Below are 17,637 nucleotides of genomic sequence, written 5' to 3' on the forward strand. Positions count from 1 at the left end.
ATATTGTGTGCAGCATAAATTGAAGAGTTGAAGGTACATATAATGGAGTAATACTGTGATTAACTTAGAAACAGACTGGATGAATTAAGTTTGCTGTAATAAGAAAGAAGATGACTTCAGGAATGTATTTGAGATGTTTTTCTAAATTAATGTGTTGAGGAACTAAATAGAGAAGGGGTTATTTTGGAGAGAAACAGTTGATTGATAATTTTTTCAAGGAGCCTTTAAAAGAGTGTGACCATAATGTAGAATTTTACACTGTGTTTTGAAACAATGTGGTTTCGTGCAAAATTATAATCTTAAATTTGAACCAAGGAAACTGAACAGAGTTGATCAGCATGAGGCGTAGGAGCAGAATTAAGCCATTTGACCCATCGAGTCTCTTATTTATTATCCCTCTCAACCCTGGTTTTCTGCCTCCTCCATGTATCATTTGACACTCTTACTCATCAAGAAATGATGGTGTATAGAAAGTGGTTGCAGACAAAGAAATGATGCACATATTACAATAAAACCTTCAAGAGCGAATCCATATGAAAAGTGATTAATTTGCGGCAGTTTGGAGACATGAATGAGAGCACTAAGTCAAAAGAAGAGGCTTTAAAAATTGCCAGAAATAGCAGTAGGTGTGAACTTTTGGAGCATTTTAGAACTCAGCAGAGAACCTAAAAAATCAATAAAGATAGAATATGACTGGATACTAGCAAAGAGTATAAAAACAGACTGATACTTTATTTGTATGTTAAAGGAAAAATAGCAACATAAGGCAAATATTAGGTACCTTACAAATAGATGAGAGAATTTCCATCAAGGTACAAAGTGTACTATGGCTAAGTTCAGTTATGTTTTAGGGAACCATAGCATTCTTCTAATTGTTCTAAACAATTTTCCAAGTACAGTATTAGAATTGACTATGATGAAGGATGATTTGATTCTCAGAAACCGTACTGGGCCGGCCACTTAAAATCAATGGCTACAGTGACCTCAGAGGTGTGACTCACCTATTTACACAGATTTTTGCCATTTGTAAGGTGCAATTTAGTAGCATAATGGAACACCCTCCACTTGAAGTTTGAAAAACCTTCAGAAACTCAACACATACAGCACAAAGTAGACTTCTTAATTGGCACTTAATCCGCTATCCTGAACATTCATTGCCCTCCCTCGTTAGCACGTGGTTGTGCCTTGTACAAAATACATTATTGTATTTTTCCATGGTTCCCTAAACCCAATATTTACTACCACATACAGAGTTCCCTCCAAGTCTTGCACCATCCTAATCGGGAAGTGTTTTACTTTTCTTCCATCAGCACAGAGTCTAAATTCTGGAACTCTCTATCCAACACTGTTGTGGAAGCATCTTCACCAGAAGGACTCCAGCAGTTTTAATCTTAGAATTAGCAAATTATTAGAGGGGAATCTCAGTGATAAGATGTTTAGGTATTTGGAAAGGCAGGGGTTGATAGTCAGCACTGCTCTGTGTGTGAGAGATCGTGTCACATGAATTTGATTCAGTTTTTTTGTAGCAGTAACCAAGAAGGCTGGTGAGAACAGGGTGATAGACGTGGTCTACATGGACTTCAGTCAGGTCTTGGGTAAGATTTCACATGGTAGACCACTATGTAAAGTTAAAACATAGAAACATAGAAAATAGGTGCAGGAGTAGGCCATTCGGCCCTTCGAGCCTGCACCGCCATTTATTATGATCATGGCTGATCATCCAACTCAGAACCCCGCCCCAGCCTTCCCTCCATACCCCCTGACCCCTGTAGCCACAAGGGACATATCTAACTCCCTCTTAAACATAGCCAATGAAATGGCCTCAACAGTTTGCTGTGGCAGAGAATTCCACAGATTCACCACTCTCTGTGTGAAGAAGTTTTTCCTAATCTCGGTCCTAAAAGGCTTCCCCTCTATCCTCAAACTGTGACCCCTCGTTCTGGACTTCCCCAACATCGGGAACAATCTTCCTGCATCTAGCCTGTCCAATCCCTTTAGGATCTTATACGTTTCAATCAGATCCCCCCTCAATCTTCTAAATTCCAACGAGTACAAGCCCAGTTCATCCAGTCTTTCTTCATATGAAAGTCCTGCCATCCCAGGAATCAATCTGGTGAACCTTCTTTGTACTCCCTCTATGGCAAAGATGTCTTTCCTCAGATTAGGGAACCAAAACTGCACACAATACTCCAGGTGTGGTCTCACCAAGGCCTTGTACAACTGCAGTAGTACCTCCCTGCTCCTGTACTCGAATCCTCTCGCTATAAATGCCAGCATACCATTCGACTTTTTCACCGCCTGCTGTACCTGCATGCCCACTTTCAATGACTGGTGTATAATGACACCCAGGTCTCGTTGCACCTCCCCTTTTCCTAATCAGCCACCATTCAGATAATAATCTGTTTTCCTATTTTTGCCACCAAAGTGGATAACTTCACACTTATCCACATTAAATTGCATCTGCCATGAGTTTGCCCACTCACCCAACCTATCCAAGTCACCCTGCATCCTCTTAGCATCCTCCTCACTGCTAACACTGCCACCCAGCTTCGTGTCATCCGCAAACTTGGAGATGCTGCATTTAATTCCCTCATCCAAGTCATTAATATATATTGTAAACAACTGGGGTCCCAGCACTGAGCCTTGCGGTACCCCACTAGTCACCGCCTGCCATTCTGAAAAGGTCCCGTTTATTCCCACTCTTTGCTTCCTGTCTGCTAACCAGTTCTCCACCCACACCAATACCTTACCCCCAATACCGTGTGCTTTAAGTTTGCACACTAATCTCCTGTGTGGGACCTTGTCAAAAGCCTTTTGAAAATCCAAATATACCACATCCACTGGTTCTCCCCTATCCACTCTACTAGTTACATCCTCAAAAAATTCTATGAGATTCGTCAGACATGTTTTTCCTTTCACAAATCCATGCTGACTTTGTCCGATCATTTCACCGCTTTCCAAATATGCTGTTATCACATCCTTGATAACTGACTCCAGCAGTTTCCCCACCACCGACGTTAGGCTAACCAGTCTATAATTCCCCGGTTTCTCTCTCCCTCCTTTTTTAAAAAGTGGGGTTACATTAGCCACCCTCCAATCCTCAGGAACTAGTCCAGAATCTAACGAGTTTTGAAAAATTATCACTAATGCATCCACTATTTCTTGGGCTACTTCCTTAAGCACTCTGGGATGCAGACCATCTGGCCCTGGGGATTTATCTGCCTTCAATCCCTTCAATTTACCTAACACCACTTCCCTACTAACATGTATTTCACTCAGTTCCTCCATCTCACTGGACCCTCTGTCCCTTACTATTTCTGGAAGATTATTTATGTCCTCCTTAGTGAAGACAGAACCAAAGTAATTATTCAATTGGTCTGCCATGTCCTTGCTCCCCATAATCAATTCACCTGTTTCTGTCTGCAGGGGACCTACATTTGTCTTTACCAGTCTTTTCCTTTTTACATATCTATAAAAGCTTTTACAGTCCGTTTTTATGTTCCCCGCCAGTTTTCTCTCATAATCTTTTTTCCCCTTCCTAATTAAGCCCTTTGTCCTCCTCTGCTGAACTCTGAATTTCTCCCAGTCCTCAGGTGAGCCACTTTCTCTGGCTAATTTGTATGCTACTTCTTTGGAATTGATACTATCCCTAATTTCTCTTGTCAGCCACGGGTACACTACCTTCCTTGATTTATTCTTTTGCCAAACTGGGATGAACAATTGTTGTAGTTCATCCATGCAACCTTTAAATGCTTGCCATTGCATATCCACCGTCAATCCTTTAAGTGTCATTTGCCAGTCTATCTTAGCTAATTCACGTCTCATACCTTCAAAGTTACCCCTCTTTAAGTTCAGAACCTTTGTTTCTGAATTAACTATGTCACTCTCCATCTTAATGAAGAATTCCACCATATTATGGTCACTCTTACCCAAGGGGCCTCTCACGACAAGATCGCTAATTAACCCTTCCTCATTGCTCAAAACCCAGTCCAGAATAGCCTGCTCTCTAGTTGGTTCCTCGATATGTTGGTTCAAAAAACCATCCCGCATACATTCCAAGAAATCCTCTTCCTCAGCACCTTTACCAATTTGGTTCACCCAGTCTACATGTAGATTGAAGTCACCCATTATAACTGCTGTTCCTTTATTGCACACATTTCTAATTTCCTGTTTAATACCATCTCTGACCTCACTACTACTGTTAGGTGGCCTGTACACAACTCCCACCAGCGTCTTCTGCCCCTTAGTGTTACGCAGCTCTACCCATATCGATTCCACATCTTCCCGGCTTATGTCCTTCCTTTCTATTACGTTAATCTCTTCTTTAACCAGCAACGCCACCCCACCTCCCCTTCCTTCATGTCTATCCCTCCTGAATATTGAATATCCCTGAACGTTGAGCTCCCATCCCTGGTCACCCTGGAGCCATGTCTCTGTGATCCCAACTATATCATAATCATTAATAACAATCTGCACTTTCAATTCATCCACCTTATTACGAATGCTCCTTGCATTGACACATAAAGCCTTCAGGCGCTCTTTTACAACTCTCTTAGCCCTTGTACAATTATGTTGAAAAGTGGCCCTTTTTAATGCTTGCCCTGGATTTGTCGGCCTGCCACTTTTACTTTTCTCCTTTGTACTTTTTGCTTCTACGCTCACTTTACACCCCTCTGTCTCTCTGCACTGGTTCCCATCCCTCTGTTGTGAACTAACCTCCTCACGCCTAGCTTCTTTAATTTGATTCCCACCCCCCAACCATTCTAGTTTAAAGTCACCTCAGTAGCCCCCGCTAATCTCCCTGCCAGGATATTGGTCCCCCTCGGATTCAAGTGTAACCCGTCCTTTTTGTACAGGTCACGCCTGCGCCAAAAGAGGTCCCAATGATCCAAAAACTTGAATCCCTGCCCCCTGCTCCAATCCCTCAGCCACGCATTTATCCTCCACCTCATCGCATTCCTACTCTCACTGTCGCGTGGCACAGGCAGTAATCCCGAGATTACTACCTTTGCGGTCCTTTTTCTCAACTCCCTTCCTAGCTCCCTATATTCTCCTTTCAGGACCTCATCCCTTTTCCTACCTATGTCATTGGTACCTATATGTACCACGACCTCTGGCTCCTCACCCTCCCACTTCAGGATATCTTGGACACGATCAGAAATATCCCGGACCCTGGCACCAGGGAGGCAAACTACCATCCGGGTCTCTGGACTGCGTCCACAGAATCGCCTATCTGACCCCCTTACTATCGAGTCCCCTATCACAACTGCCCTCCTCTTCCTTGCCCTACCCTTCTGAGCTACAGGGCCAGACTCTGTGCCGGAGGCACGGCCACTGTCGCTTCCCCCGGGTAAGCTGTCCCCCCCAACAGTACTCAAACAGGAGTACCTGTTGTTAAGGGGCACAGCCACCGGGGTACTTCCCATCACCTGACTTTTCCCCTTCCCCCTCCTAACCGTGACCCACTTGTCTGCCTCCCGTGGCCCCGGCGTGACCACCTGCCTTCCACTCCTCTCTATCACCTCCTCGCTCTCCCTGACCAGACGAAGGTCATCGAGCTGCAGCTCCAGTTCCGTAACGCGGTCCCTTAGGAGCTGCATCTCGATGCACTTGGCGCAGATGTAGACGTCCGGGAGGCTTGGAGACTCCAGGGCCTCCCACATCCGACACCGAGAACAGCAAACTGCCCTCACAGTCATAATGCCCCTCTCCTCAAATAACAACAGAAAATGAATGTCAAACCTTCCTCGCCTCGTCCGCTTCCGCCTAAGCCCGGTGAGCCGAAGCCCTTAAGCCTTCACTCTGCTCCCGGCTCACTCTGCCGCCCGCAAACTACGCTGCCCGCTCTATGAGGCTTTGTTCCTTTTAAATCTGCCGCGCTGCACTGCCCGACGTCACACGCCTGCGCAGTCCCGCCTCTCAGAAAGCCGTGAGATCACAGAAGAGATAGCTAATTGAATAGATCATTGGCTTGATTGTTGTGAGGCAACACTTGTCCTGCGAATCAGCTGGGATTGTCCATTATGTCCGATGCCCCTGATGCGGCCTCTACATTGGTGAGACCCACCATAAATTGGGGAACCACTCCGTAGAGCACCTCTGCTCCATCTGCCAAAAGCGGAAATTCTCGGTGGCCAAACATTTTTATTCTGATTCCCATTCCCATACTGGCATATTGATCCTTGGCCTCCTCTTATAGAGGAGCAACACCTTATATTCCGTCTAGGTGGTCTCCATCCTGATGGCATGAATATTGATTTCTCCTTCTCATAAAAAAAATTTCCTCTCCCTCATCGCTTCTTCTATTCCCTCTCTGAGCTCTTAATTCTTCTCACCTGCCTGGCACCTCCCCTTAGTCCCCTCCTCCTTCCTTTTCTCCTATGGTCTACTTTCCTCTCTTATCAGATTCTGTCCTCTCCAGCCCTTTATTTTTCTTACCCACCTGTTTTCACCTAACACCTAGCTATGCCCCTTCCCCCCCCCACTTTTTCATTCTAGCGTCTTCCCCAATCCTTTCCAGTCCTGAAGAAGGGTCTCAACCAAAACATCGACTGTTTGCTGATCTGCATAACTGCTGCCTGACCTCCTGAGTTCCTCCAGCATATTGTGTGTTGCTTTGAATTTCCAGCATCTGCTGATTTCTCACGTTTTAAGGTATGACCACATTAATGGGGTTATATTATAGAGCACCAACAGTCTGTGGGATTTAGGGGAGCAAGTTTGTAGAGTGATCGCTACTGTTGGAAGAAATATAAGGTTGTGACAGGTGATTTTAACTTTTCCACATATTGACTGGGAGGTCCATACTGTAAAATGGCTGGATGGGAAACAGTTTGTCAAAAATGTTTAGGAAAGTTTCTTTAATCAGTACACAGAAGTTCCAACTAGAGAGAGCGGAAATCATAAACACGAGAAATTCTGCAGATGCAGGAAATCTAAAGCAACGCACACAAAATGCTGGAGGAGCTCAACAAGTCAGGCAGTAGCTATGGAAATTATACACAATTTACTTTTTGGGCCAAGTCTTCAGGACTGGAGAGAGTGCAATACTAGATCTCCTTTTAAAGAATGAGACAGGGCAGATGACAGAAGTTTGCCTAGGGAAACACTTTGCATCTAGAGATCATAATGCCATTAGATTCTCAATTGTTTGTTGCATCGAGACTTGGTTGTCAGCAAACATGCTGAACGCAGGGATCCGACCAGAAGATTTTACGATTTTCAGAATGGATCGAACTGCATGCTCTGGTAAAGAAAAAGGTGGAACCTAAAAAACAAGGCTCCAGAGATCAAGACAACAAAGAGGTGGCTGTGGGAGGCAGAGGAACAATTACAGGATTGCTTTGAGTTGGTGGACTGGGCCATGTTCAAGCACTCATCTGAGGATCTGAATGACCACACCAGGGTTGTAACAGACTTTATTAAAACAGCTGTAGATGAGTGTGTCCCCATTTTATTATTCAAGGGTTACCCCAGTCAGAAGCCCTGGATGAACCATGAAATCTGGAATTTGCTGAGGGCCAGATCAGAGGCATTCAAGCCTGGAGATCAAGAAAGCTACAAGAGGTGCAGGCATGATCTCCAGAAAGCCATCTCACAAGCAAAGTGAAGATTCTGGACGGATCAATGAGGGATGTTCGATAGCTGTAGCCGGGTTTGAATTCCATAACCTACAAAGTTAAATCTAGAGACATGGGGGACAGTAGAGTTTCGCTTCCAGATGAACTCAGTGCCTTCTATGTTCGCTTTGACCACAGAACAGGGAGGAACCATCATGCATCCCCATGTTTCCCGATAATCCTTTGGTCTCAGTATCTCAAGGTGACGTGTGGGTTGCCTTCAAGAGAGTGAATACAAAAAAACATCCAAATGGAGTACCTGGCTGTGTACTGAAGACCTGTGCTGACCAACTAGTTGGTGGTGTTCACGGATATCTTCAACCCCTCACTCCAGCAGTGTGTGGTACCCACCTGCTTCAAGCAGGCTTTAATCTGTCAAATGTCAATCGTAACATCTGGAGTTGGGAAAATGCTTGAAGCTGTCATTAAGGAAGAAATAGCGAAACATTTAGAAAGGAGTGGTTCCATTAGACAGATGCAACATGGATTCAGAAAGGGCAGGTCCTGTTTGACAAACTTACTGGAGTTCTTTGAGGACATAATGAGTGCAGTGGATAGAGGGGAACAGGTGGATGTTGTATACTTGGATTTCCAGAAGGCGTTCAATAAGATGCCACACAAGAGACTTATAAATAAGATACGGATGCATGGAGTTGGAGGAAGTGTATTGGCATGGATAGTGGATTGGTTAACCGATAGAATTGGTATAAGTGGGTGTTTCTCCGGTTGGCAGTAAGTGGTGAGTGGGGTGCCGCAGGGATTGGTACTAACCCTGCAGCTGTTTACCATTTACATTGGTGATTTGGAAGAGGGGACTGAGTGTAGCGTAGCAAAATTTGCTGATGACACTAAACTGAGTGGAAAAGCAAATTGTACAGAGGATGCGGAGAGTCTGCAGAGGGATATAGATAGGTTATGTGAGTGGGCCAAGGTCTGGCAAATGGAATACAACATTGGTAAATATGAGATCATCCACTTTGGAAGGAGTAATAGAAGAGAAAATTATTATTTAAATGGTAAAAGATTACGGTGTGCTGTTGTGCAGAGGGACTTGGGAGTGCTTGTTCATGAATCACAAAAGGTTGGCTTGCAGGTACAACAGTTTGTTAAGAAGGCAAACGGAATGTTGGCCTTCATTGCTAGAAGGATTAAATTCAAGAGCAGGGAGGTCATGCTGCAACCATACAGGGTACTGGTGAGGCCGCACCTGGAGTATTGTGTGCAGTTCTGGTCTCCATATTTGAGGAAGGATATACTGGCTTTGGAGGTTCACCAGGTTGATTCCAGAGATGAAGGGGTCAACCTATGAAGAGAGATTGAGTCGCCTGGGACTATACTCTCTGGAATTCAGAAGAATAAGAGGAGAGCTTATAGAAACATACAAAATTTTGAAAGGGATGGATAAGATAGAAGTAGGAAAGTTGTTTCCATTGATAGGTGAGACTAGAACTATGGGACATTGCCTCAAGATTCAGGGGAGAAGATTTAGGACGGAGATGAGGAGAAACTGTTTTTCCCAGAGAGTAGTGAAGCTGTGGAATTCTCTGCCCAGGGAAGCAGTTAAGGCATCTTCACTAAATATATTTAAGATGCAGTTAGATAAATTTTTATATAGTAGGGGAATTAAGGGTTATGGGGAAAAGGCAGGTAGATGGAGCTGAGTTTACGGACAGATCAGACATGATCTTATTGAAAGGCGGGACAGGCTTGATGGGCCAGATGGCCTACTCCTGGTCCTATTTCTTATGTTCTAATGTAATCATACTGTTACCCAAGAATACCATTGTAACCTGCCTCAGTGACTATCACCCAGTGACACTTACATCCACAGTGATGAAGTAGTTTGAGAGGCTGGTGTTGAGGGACTCCTCTCTGAGTGGTGACTTGGATATGATCCAGTTTACCTACAGGAGCAACAGGTCCACAGCAGATGCCATCTCATTGACTCTTCACACAACCCTGGAACATCTGGACAGCAAAGATGCATACATCAGAATGCTTTTTATTGATTTAATGCCATCATCCCCTTAGAATTAATCAGTAAAGTCCAACATCTGGGTCGCAATAAACCCTTGTGCAATTAGATCCTGGATTTCCTCACTTGCAGACCCTAGTTAGTTCAGATTGGCAAAAACATCTCCACCATAATCTCCATCAGCACTGATGCACCACAGGGATGTGTACTTAGCCCCCTGCTGTACTCGCTTTACACCTATGACTGTGTGGCTAAGTACAGCTCCAACAACAAATACAGGTTCACTGATGACACCAGTGTTGTGCAAAGGGAAGCTATGCTCTTCAAAGACCTTTCTTGCCTGGACATTATGTTAACTTTTGCCTTACCACATCTTCCACAAGCGTACCAGAGAATAGGAGTGAAATGAAAAGAAAAATTTGGGAGACAAAGAGAGAATGTGGAAAAAGTACTGACCAGCAATGTCAGAGAAAATGGAGATTATGTCTGCAATTTTCCAGTCCCTTTTGGCTGTAGAAGTGTGGACTGTTAATATTGTAGAATAATTTAAAAATAATAGATCTCAAGTAATTATAATTTAGTTAGTTTGATTTTGGTGACAGGAAGATTGTTGGAATTCATTCTGAAGGACATTATAAACCTGCATTTGGAAGGGTACATATCAACCTCTCACTGCTACGGGCGGAAGTTCCCACTTGCTTCAAGAAGGCAAAAAGGAATAATGTGAGCTGCCTTAATGACTATCGCCCAGTAGCACTCACATCGACAGTGATGAAATGCTTTGAGAAGTTGGTTATGACTAGACTGAGCTCCTGCCTCAGCAAAGACCTGGTCCCATTGCAATTTGCCTATCACCACAACAGGTCAACAGCAGACGCAATCTCAGTGGTTCTCCACACGGCTTTAGACCACCTGGACAACACAAACACCTATGTCAGGATGTTGTTTGTCGACTATAGCTCAGTATTTAACACCATCGTTCCCACAATCCTGATTGAGAAGTTGCAGAACCTGGGCTTCTGTACCTACCTCTGCAATTGGATCCTCGACTTCCTTACCGGAAGACCGCAATCTGTGCGGATTGGTGATAATGTATCCTCCACACTGACAGTCAACACTGGTGCACCTCAGGGGTGTGTGCTTAGCCCACTGCTCCACTCTCTATATACACATGGCTGTGTGGCTAGGCATAGCTTAAATACCATCTATAAATTTGCTGACAATACAACCATTGTCGGTAGAATCTCAGGTGGACAAGAGTGCGTACAGGAGTGAGATATGCCAACTAGTGGAGTGGTGCCGAAACCTGTAAGACAAAGGAGCTGATTGTGGACTTCAGGAAGGGTAAGACGAAGGAACACATACCAATCCTCATAGAGAAATCAGAAGTGGAGAGAGTGAGCAGTTTCAAGTTCCTGCCTGTCAAGATCTCTGAGGACTTAACCTGGTCCCAACGTATCAATGCAGTTATAAAGAAAGCAAGACAGCAGCTATACTTCATTAGGAGCATGAAGAGATTTGGCATGTCAACAAGTACACTCATCAACTTATATAGATGTACCGTGGAGAGTATTCTGACAGGCTGCATCACTGTCTGGTATGGAGGGGCTACTGTATAGGAACGAAAGAAGCTGCAGAAGGTTGTAAATCTAGTCAGCTCCATCTTGGATACTAGCCTACAAAATACCCAGGTCATCATCAGGGAGCAGTGTCTCAGAAAGGCATTATCCATTATTAAGGACCTCCAGCACCCAAGACTGGAGGTCCTTTTCTCACTGTTACCATCAGGTAGGAAGGGAGAAGCCTGAAAGCACACACTCAGTGATTCAAGAACAGCTTCTTCCCCTCTGCCATCCGATTCCTAAATGGACATTGAACCCTTGGATACTACCTCATTTTTTTTAACATACAGTATTTCTGTTTTTTGCACGATTTTTTAATCTATTCAATATACATATACTATAATTGATTTACTTACTTATTATTATTCCTTTTCTTCTATATTATGTATTGCATTGAACTGCTGCTGCTAAGTTAACAAATTCCACGTCACATGCTGGTGATAATAAACCTAATTCTGAATTGGGGCAGGTTGCACGGATTTGTTGCAAGAAATTCATATCTGATTAACTTAATTGAAATTTAGAGAGAGAGATAAGAAGGGTTAATGAGGGGTGATGTATTTGATGTAATCTATGTGCATTTTAGCAAGGGCTTTGACAGACATGGCAAATTTGTCGGTCAAATAAAAGCTCACAGGACTTAATGTAACCCTATTAACAGCTGCTTGACTTTGGACATCTAATTCTGCCTGAAAAGACCCTGTGTTGCACTTCAAAAAATCTCTGCTCCCTGTAACACATGCCACAAAACAAGGCTGACATAGAATCCCCCTCTATAAGCACCAAGTTCTAAAGGAGTTATCTGCTTGAGTTAAACTCTGGAGTCAGTAAATTTGTACTGGTCTGCGTTCCTGATTCTAAGCATTGGAGTGAGCTCTTGTTCTCCCAATTTTCATCTTCTCCTCTTTTCTATCAGTTTGGAATTGAAACAAAACGTTATTTTCCCTTAAGTAATTCTTTTTCCTGTAATCATATTCTACCAGACAACTAAAATATCTTGAAAACTTTGACTGAGAAGATTGCTGGTTAAAAATCAGGGAATGTGTAATTTTTCTGCTGTTTGTGTGTTAATCGTTTCAAATTGATTTGTGTAAAGGCTGAGTGATGGTGACTACTTAAAGCAGGAAACTGTCGACTTTAGGGAAGAATTTTGTGGTCAGGGAAGGCATTTTATAGACGACAAAGTTTGATTTGAGAAATGCAGAAGTAAATAGGCTGCAAATATTAAATTGGTCTGTTCTATCTGCAGCCCTTGAAGCAGCAGCCAGTTTTCCAACTGAACCAGCCAAACATTTGGAGAGAAAGTTTACATACTGGAATCAATTTGTAACACGCATTTTGGAACTGGATGCCAAAGAGAACTTTTCCTTCAGATACGTTTTGGAGATATCAGACTGTGAATCTGGAACTTCAAACACTGTTTCCTTCAGTTCCTTGGTGCAAGATTTCTAGTTTTAGTGTTTTTACCAATTAAGAGGCTTGAGTGCATCTTCTTTTATCTGATAATGTGTGTTGTACAGGTAGTAATGAGGGTATCATTGTCTGCCTACACATTATAGGTGACTGTCAGTTGAGAACTTGTATGTGCCATGCTAGTCTGTGATGTTGTAAGCGTAGACACAGTTCACAAGTGGTACCTGTGATGTACAAGAGGATTTTGCTTATAATGAACTACAGTGTACATATATTTGTTCTAATGTATTTTACTAATTATATGTGCAGGAATTATTAGCTCCTTATGCTTGCTTCTGATTGTGTGTGCAATGTTTTTATAAGTCCTACAGATGTTTTGCTGTTTACTTGAAAAATGTTCTTAGAATGTGGGCTTCTCTGATAGTACTTATTGCCTGCACATAATTGTGCTGGGTTTCCTTCTTAGACTGCTACACCCTATGGTGGTGTACTGTGAGGGAGGTAGTTCCAGAATTTTCACCCTGAGGTGATGATAAAGAAGAAGAAGAAAGCCCTTAACTCTGCGTGGAGTCATCGGGACACCGTTATGACGGCGTTTTTTTTAGCAGGCTTTCTTGAGGCCGAGTTACTAGTTCGACGCTCAATCCAAAATGGAAAGTGTGCAAGGGAGCTGTCTGGATCCAAACTCGGGAGCCTTCGCTCTGAAGTCCGGTGCTGATGCCACTACGCCACCAGCCAGCTTGTGATGATAAAAGAAAGTGTGAAACTTGAGACATAGCTTAGAGGGGAGGTAATGTGTCCTGCTCTGGTTGGTAGAAGCAAGTTAGCAAGTTATGACAGGTCCTGTATGGTGTAAAACTTCCAGAATGTTCTGTTTGCAGTGAAAAGACTAGCTGTTCTAGTGACTTAAAGCTGAGACATCCTGTTCAATACCATGTATTTCTTTTTCTGTTTATGATTAGATATTTTCAAGCTAATGTATTCCTAACAAATCAAAATTTACCTGCCATGTATGAATTACAGCAAATTTTACAATATTATTCTGTATTTCACTGGCCTACATGGTAGACTTGTCCAAAGTGGCAGTAGGCATCTGTTTAGTTCTGTGAGCCAGCCCTTGGACATGAACTGTGGGGGTGATGTCAGTAATTTGATACACTGCCTGAACCGGCCCATGTGTGCACACTCTCTTCAACCCAAGTGGTTGCTGCTGTCTGGAAATGTTCTGTTTTTCATCTCTTGTTTCTTACTCTATCAGCCCCCTCATTCTCACTCGCTCCTTCTGAACCTGTCCCATGTCTGCCATCTTGGATTCCCTCAGCTACCTGCCACCACTAGAGTAACAACAGTTGGATTTGTTTCTGTAAAGTGTATGTGGAACGGTTGTTGTGTGCACAAAGCCAGTGTCAGTACTTCACCGAAGATAGAGTGCTTACTAATTGAGAGGCGAGCTACTGTTGTCATCAGCTCCTGAAGAAAACATGCCAAGATATCCATGTTCAGTCCCCTGGCAACAGTGAGTTGAATGATAGGTGATCTTGGGCAAGGGAGTGGAAAGTGAGGCACATTCAGAAACCCACTAACCCTTGTCTATTAGATGGTTGAACAAACGAAGAAAGCTTTCTTGTGGAAGTGAGTTTCTCTTTCCACATAGCCCTGAACATCATTGCCCTGTGGTTGACACAGCAACTTCAAGAACAGAATGAAATTGAGAAGTCAAAACTATGCTTCCCAGAAGCATAATCAACCAAGGCACATTAGGGAAGAAGATGAGGCAAAAAGGTGTGTTTAAAAGGAGGTAGGGGTGGAGAGAGAAGCAAGGGGGTTTTAGGAGAGAGAGTTGCATATTGTTGGATGCAAGTGGATGAAGGCTTGACCACTGCTGGAGTGAAGATAGTGCATGGTCAGGTTGTAGGGACAGTAAAAATGGGAAGTCATAGAGAAGATAGGTGAATCCAGAAGGACAGTTTAAAGATCTTCAGTTGACTCTCATCACAAAGGGCTGCTTTACCTGAATTGCCTGCTCATGCCAGTTTTCAACTGGATTCAGTAGAGAATGTACAAACATTCAAAATATAATACTTGTAGCTTATAACAGGTACATAGTTCACTTAAAGCAATGTCACATGTAGATAGGTTAGTGAAGAAGACATTTGGTATGCTGACCTTCAGCAATTAGGGCATTGAATTTAGGAGCTGTCCAACACTTTGATGAGATGGCACCTGGAGTGCTGTGTACAATTCTGCTCACCTTCTTATAAGAGAGATATCATTGAACTGGAAAGAGTGCAGAGAAAATGTTGAGGGTACTACCAAACTTTCAGATCCGGAGTTATAGGGAGAGATTGGGCAGACTAGGTCTTTATTTCCTGGAGCACAGAGGATTGAGGGCTATACTTGTAGAGGTGTGCAACAACCATGAAGGCCATAGAACACAATTTTATTTCAACCATGAGAACACAATCTTATTCCTAGGGGTGGGGAACTAGAAATTAGCAGGCATAAGCTTAAGATGAGAGGCAAAAGATTTAATAGTCTTGAATAGCAAATTCTTTGTGCAGAACGTGGTATATATATGGAATGATCTGCCAGATTAAGTGGTTGAGGCAGGTACAGAAACATCATTTAAAGGGTAATTGGATAAGTACATGGATAGGCATGGTTAGAGGAATATGGGCAAATGGCTTGGTGGTCACCATGGTCAGTATGGACAAGTTGGGCCAAAGGGCCTGGTTCCATTTTGTCTGACTCTAATGGTCACCGTGATGACAAATGTATGGAGAGTCTGATATTCTGGGGTAAATACGTTGTGAGCATGACTTCTGCATCAGTTTATTGCATTGTTACTCAGCAATGAATTTCACCTCAAATGTCTTTTTCCCTACAGGATGTGGTCTGGGGACTGAACTCTTTATTTACTGTAAGTACCAAACTGATCAAAGTAATGTATCACCTAAAAGTGTTTAAGCAAATATATCCTCTGCGCTGAACCATTCATGTAATGATCATGTGTAAAATAGATCAGAAATTGATTTATTTTGATCCACATTCCATTATCCTGTTTCGTGAAAGCCAGCAATGTAGTGCTTTGTAACTAGCTCAATATTTTGGTTTTTAAGTTTCTCCCAGCTAAAACCAGTTAAAATATTTCATTAATGCAACAAAATGCTTTGTGAAATAATGGGTGAGTTACAGGCTGAAATCTAATATAATGATTTACTGGTTAAAAAAATAGAATAAGGTAGGTGGGAGGAAGTAATGGTGGTGATCTTAATAAAAGTTGTCGTCGATTTTTTTATTTTGAGTATCACGTGGGAGTGAGATACAAACTGAGGTTGAATGAGGACTCGGCCCACCTGGAGTGCCATCCTCAATCCATGTGTACATGTTGGATCAATGATAGTGTCTCATTGGACCCTTGGCAGTTCTAGGCTAATTATAGCCACAAATGGCACTGCAGCTGAGAATTACAAACTCAGGAAAGAGCAAGGATCAAATTACACTTGAATCCTGTATCACTGTCAAAAAGTTTAGTGCTTTGGATTATTGGTCTTTGTAGGTTTTAGTTTAAGTTGGATAATTTAGGGGTTTGCTGGCTTTGAGCATTCCTCTCTTCCTTTATCACAGGACCTCTTGAACTTTGATGATCCCCTGAATATCGAAGCTGCAGAGCAACACCTGCGTGACAAGGTGAGTCAGTCCACATTTTAATAGGAATTAACACCAAAAGAAGCAGGTAATAAGCTCCTTCTGGCATGCGGGGTGTCGCCATGGGGTACTGCATGAGTTTGTCGTCTGCAGCCGCCTACAATGTTACCATGAGCACATTTATGGGAAGGTGTCTGTCTGGCATGTGGGCAGAATTTTGGTGATTTCGGGCTGTGTCTGTTTGTATAGTGTGGTGGGGGTGGTAGTCATGGGAATTGGGTTGTCAGAGTTAGGTCGACATAGGAGCTGGAGGTGGCAGGGCCATGGTAGTTGCATGTGACTTTGAGGGAGAACTGCATGTAGCACTATGGAGGGCAGCCATATGTTGCTTGGAGGGCCATTGTCAGTGGGCAGGTTGGTAAGTGTGGTATTGGGGGATGTTGGAGCAGACTCAGTATCAGAAAGTAATAGTGTGCACTGCATCAGGTCCTTCTCACCACTTATACCTAACTACACTAAACCCTTTACCTGCATTAGGTCAAGAGCCATCTCTGTAGACAGGGCATCCCAATTCTAATCACACTGTATATCAAAAATTCTCCGCCAGATCCCTTCTAAACCTCCTACCTTTCACCTTAAACCTATGCCCCATTTGACTTTGATGCTACCATCATGGGGAAATGGTTTTCACTATCTACTCCCCTCATCATTTTATATGACTGGTGGGGGTTATCAGATTGATTCATCATGCCAGTAACAGATCTAGACCGTAAGATATGGGAGTAGAATTAGGCAATTCAGCCAATTTGGTCTGTTCCGCTATTCCATTATGGCCAATTTATTTTACCTCTCAACCCCATTCTTCTGCCTTCTCCATATACTCTTTGATGCCCTTACTAATGAGGAAATCAACCTCTGGTTTAAATAGACCAAGTGGTTTGGCCTCCAGAGCCTTCTGTGGCAATGGATTCCTCAGATTCATCACCCTCTGGCTAAAGAAATCCCTCCACACCTCTGTTCTAAAAGGGCATCCTTCTATTCTGAGACTGTGCTCTCTGGTCCTACTATTACATCCTTTCTTCATCCATTCAATCTAGGCCTTTCAGTATTCAACAGGTTTCAATAAGATTCACCCCCCCCCCAACCATTCTTGTAAAGTCCAGTGAGTACATTTCCAAAGCTATCAAATGCTCTTCGTACAGCACCCTTTTCATTCCCAGGATCATTTTCTTAAACCTCCTGTGGACCATCTACTATGCCATTACATCCTTTCTTGGGTATGAAGCCTAATCTTCTGTCCATGCTACTGTCTTTCCTGTAATACCATGGGCTCTTATCCTGTTTAGCAGCCTCATATGTG

At 43.1% G+C, this 17,637-nt stretch overlaps 1 protein-coding gene across 4 annotated transcripts in view; it reads left to right on the forward strand.

Moving 5' to 3' along the window:
- ube2f (ubiquitin-conjugating enzyme E2F (putative)) overlaps positions 1 to 17,637 on the forward strand; it is a 211,668-nt gene that overhangs the window by 168,791 nt on the left and 25,240 nt on the right. For all 4 annotated transcript variants that reach the window (XM_063051737.1, XM_063051736.1, XM_063051734.1 and 1 more), the window contains 2 exons: positions 15,517 to 15,549; positions 16,257 to 16,319. In XM_063051737.1, the coding sequence (XP_062907807.1) occupies positions 15,517 to 15,549; positions 16,257 to 16,319 (96 nt within the window). The remainder of the gene's footprint in view (positions 1 to 15,516; positions 15,550 to 16,256; positions 16,320 to 17,637) is intronic.

This window comes from Mobula hypostoma, chromosome 6, assembly GCF_963921235.1.
Source record: "Mobula hypostoma chromosome 6, sMobHyp1.1, whole genome shotgun sequence".
Lineage (NCBI taxonomy): Eukaryota > Metazoa > Chordata > Chondrichthyes > Myliobatiformes > Myliobatidae > Mobula > Mobula hypostoma.